This window comes from Ursus arctos, unplaced genomic scaffold (assembly GCF_023065955.2).
Source record: "Ursus arctos isolate Adak ecotype North America unplaced genomic scaffold, UrsArc2.0 scaffold_2, whole genome shotgun sequence".
NCBI lineage: Eukaryota > Metazoa > Chordata > Mammalia > Carnivora > Ursidae > Ursus > Ursus arctos.
Window position 1 is genome coordinate 33,929,596 of NW_026622874.1, and position 8,893 is coordinate 33,938,488.

At 48.4% G+C, this 8,893-nt stretch overlaps 1 protein-coding gene across 1 annotated transcript; it reads left to right on the forward strand.

Annotated features, from left to right (window-relative positions):
- The first annotated feature begins 3,743 nt into the window (after nt 1-3,743).
- Nucleotides 3,744-8,344, forward strand: IL10 (interleukin 10). Its single transcript, XM_026480730.4, has 5 exons — nt 3,744-4,110; nt 4,932-4,991; nt 5,250-5,402; nt 6,429-6,494; nt 7,563-8,344. Exons 1-5 carry the CDS (start codon nt 3,946-3,948, stop codon nt 7,653-7,655), a joined length of 537 nt encoding a protein of 178 aa, XP_026336515.2. The 5' UTR covers nt 3,744-3,945; the 3' UTR covers nt 7,656-8,344.
- The last annotated feature ends 549 nt before the right edge of the window (nt 8,345-8,893 follow it).

Below are 8,893 nucleotides of genomic sequence, written 5' to 3' on the forward strand. Positions count from 1 at the left end.
CTTCAGCAAGGTGCAGAGCAGTGACACCAGGAAGGCTGCCATTTTGCTCAGCACAAGAATAGCTGGGAGAAGATCCCTTATGAGTTCTTGTGCCCTTAGATGGGACCCTCAAAACGTATTTACACAGTGTGCACGTGCACGCATGCGTGCATACACACACACACACACACACACACACTGGCTGTGCTTATCTGCCTGGACCCCTCTGCAGCTAAAGTAGTGAAACTCACTGAGAGAGCGTTCTGGAAAGATTGTTAGGATCTCCTGGGTTGACATGCCTTTGGACTTTACCCACATCCCTTCTCCCTGACATCTTGCAACAATAGAGGGGAGAGCAGGAAGGCAAGAAAAAGTGGGTTCTAGAAGACATGAGGGCTGCACACGACAGGAGCTTCAGGCTGCCTGCCTCTGACTTCATGTTAAGTGAGCCCAAAAGATAATATCTTTTTCTTTTTTAAGCCATGATTAATCAGGTTTTCTTTCATTTGCAGCTGAATATAGAAATTCGGGAATATTCTGGAACAGGGTGGAAAGGGGGAGGTATTTCCTCTCCCACAACCTTCCTCTGATTCCCCAGAGAATCCTCCCTGGTAAAAGTCATTTGGATTCAATTTAATGATCATTTCTTAGACCCTGCTATGCATCTGGACTTGAGGGAAGATTGGACTCAGGCCATTCGACCTCATGGAGCTCACAGGGATCATGACATTTGAGTTGTCTTGAAATCCACAGAACCAGGCGCCCAGACTGACACTCCATCATCCACAGATGCCCACTCTTCCACTTCCTCCCCTAGAACGGCTCTTCCCTTGTACTAAAACCCAAACTCAAACTTCCTATAACATGCAGACTATTGACATTTATGTCTCAGATGTGACTATGAGTTTGAGACTTCCCAGTGGATCATAATGAATTTTCAAATGAACTTGAGAAATAGAATGATGCCTATTTTTCTTATTCTTGTTGTTTTGTCAATATAAAAGCAGAGGCTCTCACCTTTTCCCAAAATGGTCATCCCTATTTTCTTCTATCAGCTTGACATCAATCCTGTATGTTGATAGGAAAGATACTGGCATCTCCATTTTTTACTTAAGGAGCTGCATCAGAAAATTTGTTATGGTTATCTTTGATCATTTAGATTCTGAAATTTTGAGATGAGAGAGGAGAGTGATTTCAAATCAGTGGGGGAAAGATCAATTATTCAACAAATGGCTTGAGGTAATTGGCTCCATGTTCCAAAACAAAGAAGTCAGAGCCCATACCTCACCCTACCTAATGGCTTATGGATTAAAGAAAGAAATGGCTTTTGCCCACCTCCCTTCCCTCTGCCATCTTGCCCATGTGTATATGTGTATGTGTGCATTTACACATATATCTCGAATTATAAGAAGAAAGTGTAAAAGATGCTGGCCTGCCTCCCTCAGTTGCTTCCCTAGCCTTCTGAGTGCCTGCCTGTGCCCGGAGCACTTCCTCCGGCCCTGGTACACGCTCATCACGTACTCTGCTATGCCCATCCCAACGTAGAAAAGGGAAAGCTGGATAGCTGGCACCTTTTTCCATGGACCAGACCCTGTGCTTGGCATCAGGTACACAAAGGATAATAAAATAACATCCTACTTCAGGGGGCTTACAGCTGACTGGGGGAGGCAAGGTGTGCACATAGATGACAACACTGTCGGATTGTGGGTTTAGTGGTGGAGGCAAGTACAGGGAATGGTGGCAGAGAAAGATAGGAGGGGTCTGTGCTGCCTGGGTTACAGAGAAGAGCCTCAGAGCTTTACTTGGCCTGACTCTTCCATGCGTAGTCTGCACCCAGAACACCCAACTCGGACAGGTGGTCAGCTCTATGAGCTAACGCAGTCTTAGCCCAGGAAACCCAGGAGACCAGAGAGAAGGAAAAGCATGCAAGGCGTGAAAGCTCAGCTCCTCACCTCTTTTCTCTGCCTCCTGACAGCAAAATTCAGTACTCCTAAGCCCAGTGTAAAGCAGCAGGAGCAAAAATTTCTGCCTTAGCTCCACTCTTGTTTCTAAAAGGTTCTTTTCTCCCTTCACGATTTTTAGGTTTTTGCATCGACACTCCCCAAAGTATTGGAATGGGAGTCCACAGCCCCCTGATCCTGACCCACAAGGTACATCCACAGGTTGGGGCTGGACCCTGTCATCTCCCTCCACCCCAGACTCACTCCAGACTGGCCTGGCCCCAGTATGGCTGCCCCATTTGCTCTGGCATAGTGACCTTCTCCAATGGGGCAGGTTCGGGACACAGTGCCATCTGAGGTGTCCCAGCGCTGATGCAGGAGGGCAAAGAAATAACAGAAACACTGGAGATAATCCTATATCTGGGTCTACTTGTTACTTCCCCAAGCCCCTCCCATGTGAAGCCCAAAGGCCCCCAGCAGGCAGGAGGGCACATACTGTTGCCCTCTTGGGACAGGTGGAATACAGACACAGGGAGGTCAAGTGACTTTCCCTGGGTTTAAATACTGACAGAGCCAGGACAGAGACCAGGTCAGTGCTCTTCCTAGTTATTGTCTTCACTGGGGAGGTGGGAAAAGCCCCTGTAGAAGGAGAAGGTCCAGGCACATCAAGGGACCCGCAGAGATTTTCCAGATATCTGAAGAAGTGATGTCACTACCCTGGTCCTTTCCTTATTGGAGGTAGAGCAACCTTCCTCACCACATCTGGCTCCCATACTTGCCCACCCTCAAACACACACACACATCCCGTGTGCAAGTCCAAGACAGATGGCTAAGACTTCTTTGGAAGGGGGGAAGGGGCAGGTAAGAGAAAAGAAAGGGGCCTGCTGTCCAGCCTTCATGGAATCCTGACTTAATTTCCTTGTTATTTCTATTTCCCTCACCACCCCCCCTGCATCTTTCAAGCGTAATTGTCCAACCACAGAAGCTCACAACTAAAAGAAACCATAAGGACTCTTCAATCCAGCTTTCTCACTCCACACACTGGGGACAGTGTAGAGTAGAGAGAGTAAGAAGCATGGCCTTGGTGTCAGGTAGGCCTGGGTGCAAAGTCTGACTATCTCACTTAGCACCCATGTAACCGGTACAGGTTACTTAACATCTCTGTGCCTCAGTTTACTCACTATAAAATGGAGATGATAAGGGTCAGAGCGACTGGCAGGTGCCGAGCTATCAGTAAGTGTGGATTACTCTTACTAAGAGTAAGTACTGGGACAGCCGAGGAGATAAAGACATGGATTCGAGAGTTGAAATGAACTCAGGGCTAGAGAAGGAGCCTGGAGCACAGCCTATGGCCCTGCTTGTCTTGTGGGAAGCTGGCCTCTGCAAGGGGACACCTTGGAACATAAAATGAAAGAACCAGAGGGATCTTTGAGGCTATTTAGCTCACCCCACTTCTCACTTCGGGAAACTGAGGCACTTCCCAATTCAGCAAGGAAAAGCCTTGGGTATTCAACCCAGGTTGGGGAGGGGATCCAATTATTTCTCAATTCCAGTGCATTCTGGAATGGCCAATTTGTTCACGTCACTGTGACCTAGGAACACGCGAATGGAACCCACAATCGTGGGCCTCTGTGTACAGAACAGCTGTTCACCCCAGGAAATCAACTTTTTTTTTATTAAGAAAAGCTGGAAAGTTATTTTAAAACAGAGAGAGAGGTAGCTCCTCCTAAAATAGCTGTAATGCAAAAGTTCATTGTTCGACAATCCCTTTTGCTTACAAGGCAAAAAATTAACAACTTTAAGAAGTTCGACTAATGCAAAGCTGGGGAGGTCTAGGGAAGGGAGGGGCGTTAATCAGAAAAAACGTTTGCCAGGAAATCTGTGACTCTGTGGCTTTTTATGAATGGGGAGGCCTCACCGCACCCACAATATAAAAGGGGGACACAGTAGGTGAAGGTCTACACATCAGGGGCTTGCTCTTGCAACACCAAACCACAAGGCCGACTCTCAGAAGGCAGACTTCACCATGCCCAGCCCAGCGCAGCTGTGTTGCCTGGTCCTGCTGGCCGGGGTAGGAGCCAGCCGACACCACACTGCCCTGTCTGAGGACAACTGCACCCACTTCCCAGCCAGCCTGCCCCACATGCTGCGAGAGCTCCGAGCTGCCTTCGGCAGGGTGAAGACTTTCTTTGTGAGTATGATGCCTTCCTGTCCTTCCTTCTTTGCTGGGACTGCCTCACTAGGCATTCTGCTAGAGCTCTCAAAATCCTCCTTCTTGTTCACCTCCAACCCCTGCATCCGTTTCCCTCAAACTTAAATTCTTTAAGAGTCCCAGGTCCAGCCAGAGGTTCCGTGAGGTCAGCTAAGCCCAGGTGAGGCAGCATAGGTGCAGAAAAAGCCACCCAACAGGTCAAGGCACTAGGACTCCTATGCTTAGAAACTTGATAAAGATTCCTCCGGAGCTCATTGGCTGGGAGAAATCACAAAGGGTCTGACTGAAGATGGAGATGTGTTCCCCATCCCTTGTGGCAGGAAAACGTAAGTGGCCTCGGCTGAGCGGGCTCCTAGAACCTGGAAGCCCGCTGACTGGGGAAAGTGCCAAGCAAGGGGGGAAGCTGCTTTAGGAGATGCTTCCCATCTCCAGACAGCTCTCAAAGCTGCAGCTGGATGTCCGCAGTGGGGAGAAAGAAAAGCAAGGAGCCCCGAAGGGTAGATGGGCACGGGCGGACCCTTCGAACCTGATTCGGCTCTGCAGAAAGGAGACCGGGACCGAGTCAAGCTTCTGCCATGGCTTCAAAACCTGGCAGAATTTTTAAAAATAACTTGCTCCTGAGGAAAAGGACCTGATTGAACTAAGGGTTCCAGCACTGCTGAATGTCCTGTTTGGAAAATCTCCTTTCCGTTTTGGAGCCAGGCTGCACTGATTTAAAATCAGAAGCTCTATAACTAAGAAGGCATCAGAAAGACATTTCCTCAAACCTCAGGTTCATTCTCCCTTTATTCTTCTTGCAGCAAATGAAGGACAAGCTGGACAACATATTGTTGACGGGGTCCTTGCTGGAGGACTTTAAGGTGAGAGCCCGAGGGGGTGTGTGGGAGGGGAGGGTGCAGCGTGACTCAGAGACGGGAGGCCGCCGGGAGAAGGGTCTGCTTCCTTTGCTTTGAAAAGGAGAAGTGGAAAGATCTTAACTCAGCACACAGCCAAAGGGCTGTCCTTCGGAGGGGAGGTGGCTGGTTAAGAAAGGTCCCTGGGGACAAAGCTGTCCTCTCAAGCTAGGGCGGCAGCTCTTCCTCCCAGTCACCATCACCCCCCTTGGCTCCTGCCCTTAGGGTTACCTGGGTTGCCAAGCCTTGTCGGAGATGATCCAGTTTTACTTGGAGGAGGTGATGCCCCAGGCTGAGAACCACGACCCAGACATCAAGGAGCACGTGAACTCCCTGGGGGAAAAGCTGAAGACCCTGCGGCTGAGGCTGCGGCGCTGTGTGAGTGCAGACGCGTTCTTTCCCGCGTGGCTCTTGCACTCTTCCTGAAACCCCGCTCACGCCCAGACGCGCACAGACACACTGGCAGGAACACTCTCGGAAAGGCGCTCGAGTTCCATCTCTTGCTCATTTCTCTCTGAGCAATGAGTGGGGGAGGCTGCTAGGCATTTACATGTTTGCAAACAGCTTTCCTGTTATTTGTGAGTCATTTGTGGGTTATTAACTACTCTCCTCTCTCTTTATGAAAGGGGCCCAGAGCTTCAGTCTAGGCTCCCTTGTCCCTTTGGACCTAGACCCCAGGGCCCAGCAAAACGGGCCAGAAGGCAGGGTCCCTCGGAGAGGAAACCCCACTTACCTCTTACTCTCTACCTTTTGAAATCAGAGCTCTAAAGTGGGGCTTTAGAGCAGACTGACAGGGCTCTCCCTGGCATTTCAGAAGAGCCAGGGAGCTACTTGCCCCCAGGCTAGTGTCTCTAAATAATTCCCCAGGATAAAAAATTTCTCCAACTGAAATGATCTCCTTGCCATTGGTTTCCTCTGTTTTCTCACTGATAATCGGGGAATCAGTTGGTCTCTATTTGTAGGACGGGACTATGCAAAGGTTTTGGTCTGCATGACCGAGACTGCCGCTCTACTCCTCGGGGACTTAGAAATGGTCCTTGTGGCTGGAACTGAAGAACAGGGACAGGACAGGGAAGCAGGGAAGGACAGAATGGCTGGCTCAGCACTCGTCAGCATTGCGGCGTTCAAAGAGGAAGCTCCAAGCCTCAGCTCCTGGGCTTTCACGCAAGCTTTGCAAACGTCCCAGAGTGGCTCCTAGAGAAGCACTTTTCATCTCCCTGGGCTGTCTCTTTTCTGTACAGTGGGCCAGGGTGAGGTCGGGCTCTGTTCTCCTGGAGGAGCTACGGGGCTTAGGTAACCAAGATGAGTCTGGCCCCTTCTCCATGCTACCGGCTTGTCCCCCAAGTGCTGTGGACACAGGAGCTGGGAGCCAATGGCATTAACACTTTCTCTTTTCCTCCACAGCATCGATTTCTGCCCTGCGAGAATAAGAGCAAGGCGGTGGAGCAGGTGAAGAGCGCCTTTAGTAAGGTAAGTGGATGGTGGCAGAAGGGGCTTGGGGACCATGGCCTCTACCTACCCCCCAGGTCGGCAGGTGCTGAGCAGGCCCCGTCCTTCTCTTGAAGGGGGTGTGGGAACCTGAAAGATGGTGTGACCTCCTCAGCCAGTGAGGAGCTGCTGCCTCACTTATATTTGTTTTCTGTGAAGTGTCTTTGGGGGTTTCTAAATGACTGTTCCCCGCCTTTGCAGGCCTGTGGGTTGAGCCAGTCAGCCAGCCTGTGAACGCAGTGAGCTAGATGCTGGGAGAGTGACAAAGGAAACAGAAAGTAGCTTGTTGGGAATCTAGACTAAAGCCACACGTGCAGGAAGCCAACACGTGAATGCGCACACACAAACACACCCAGGGGTTCAGCCGGAACTCCCCAAAACTCTGAGCAGGAAGCAGAATTCTCGTTAATCTGGAGTTGGTCCATACTCACTTTCCAGCTGCCATTCACACCTGCCAAGGTGCCTCCAAATGTCAGCTCTCAGATCAAATGGGGTTTCACGCTTCCAACTGTCCGTGAATTCCTCAACTCCACCTCCCAGAAGCCATGCGGTCTATGTCCTCTTTGTGGGCTGCAGACAGACACTAGGCAGGGTTCCAGTGTCAGGGGGGCATAAAGCCCCTGAGAGTAGGTCAGAGGAGCCCGGCAGAGCCTGTTCAATCCCTTGGTGGGAGGGCATAAACATGAAAGGGCTCCCTTTTCTCCTCTTACCGACTTGCTTTCAAAGCGGTTCCTCTAATGTCTTCTCTCCAAATTCTGAATAAGCATCATGTGAGCACATGACCTTTAAAATTGTTAAGGCATCATTTTGTAGACTGTGCTTTATAAAGCGAATGTTCCTCTTGTTACTTGCTAGCCATGCTTTAGACCAATGCATAGCCTCTCCCAAGGCACCGGGCACACCCTCAGCTTCCTAGGGTCTGTCCTTCACCTCCCAACACACAAGAGCAAGTGTGGCGCCTGGGCCCCAGAGTCATACCCATCCAAGCCAGGGACCCATTTACTCACTCAGATGGGGCTTTCACTAAACATTTCTTATCTCCCTACACAGCTCCAAGAGAGAGGTGTCTACAAAGCCATGAGTGAATTTGACATCTTCATCAACTACATAGAAACCTACATGACAATGAGGATGAAAATCTGAAACGTGCTGGGGAACAAAACATCCAGGCTGGCGACTCTTCTCAACTCTAGGACATAAATTGGAGATCTGCAAAATCCCTTCTAGGGATGGAGGAGAGCTGAACAACTCCTTGGAAAACCCTGTCGTACCTCTCTCTTAGAATATTTATTACCTCTGATACCTCAACTCCCATTTGTATTTATTTACTGAGCTTCTCTGTGAAATATTTAGAAAGAAGCCCAATATTATAATCTTTTTCAATATTTATTTTTTTCACCTGTGTGTAAGCTGTTTTCATAGGGTGATACCCTATGGCATTTGAGTATTTTAAGAGAAATTATAAGTTATATAAGGAAAAAAATGTTACTTGGGGAGACTACTGAAGCTTCAGTTCCAATCCTGACCATACTAGATAGCTGTTGAGCTATTTCCCTGACCTCCCTATAATTTCTCTTGCCCCTGGGCCTGGGGCTCCTCGAGTGTTATAAAGACTCTTAACCTCTTTGGAAGAGAAACTAAGGAGCCCTTTTGATAATTAATATTGCAGTGGCTTGGAGGAATTCCCTTGACCTCATTCCCCAACCACTTCATTCTTGAAAGCTGTGGCCTGCTTGTTATTTATAACAACCTAAAGTTGGTTCTAATAGAACTCAGTTTTAACTAGAAGCAATTCAATTCCTCTGGGAATGTTACATTGTTTGTCTGTTTTCATAGCAGATTTTAATTTTTAATAAATAAATGAATCATTAAAATCATGTTATGGTGTCAGTTGACTTCTGTTTGACTAAAAATTATTCCCTCAGGGGCGCCTGGGTGGCTCCGTCAGTTAAGCGTCTGCCTTTGGCTCAGGTCATGATCCAAGGGTCCAGGTATTGAGTTCCACATTGGACTCTTTGCTCAGCATGGAGCCTGCTTCTTCCTCTGCCCCTCCCCCCACTCGTGCTTTTTCTCTCTCTCTCTGACAAATAAATAAATAAAATCTTTAATAAAATAAAATAACAAAATAAAATAAAATAATTCCCTCAACATTTCCAAGATAGAAGAGAGTCGATAAATGAATTCTTCATTCCAGAGAAATCAAGCCAGCTACCGTCTCCCAAAGAGGAGGTAAGTTCCAAATCTGATCAGAGGAAAAAACTATTTTCACTTCAAAAGCCAATAGCAAAAACTGCCATAGTCTGTCTATAAACTCAGTCCTTTAAGATATTACCCTTAAACTCTTAAAGATCATGTTGATTTTCAAGACTAAGGATAAGACT

What these genes read in the sequence shown, in the direction of transcription:
- IL10 (XM_026480730.4), top strand. Translation starts at nt 3,946, where the DNA reads ATGCCCAGCCCAGCGCAGCTGTGTTGCCTGGTCCTGCTGGCCGGGGTA. An exon ending in GCAGGGTGAAGACTTTCTTT is followed by an intron (nt 4,111 to 4,931) that starts GTGAGTATGATG and finishes TTCTTCTTGCAG; the next exon opens with CAAATGAAGGACAAGCTGGA. An exon ending in TGAAGAGCGCCTTTAGTAAG is followed by an intron (nt 6,495 to 7,562) that starts GTAAGTGGATGG and finishes CTCCCTACACAG; the next exon opens with CTCCAAGAGAGAGGTGTCTA.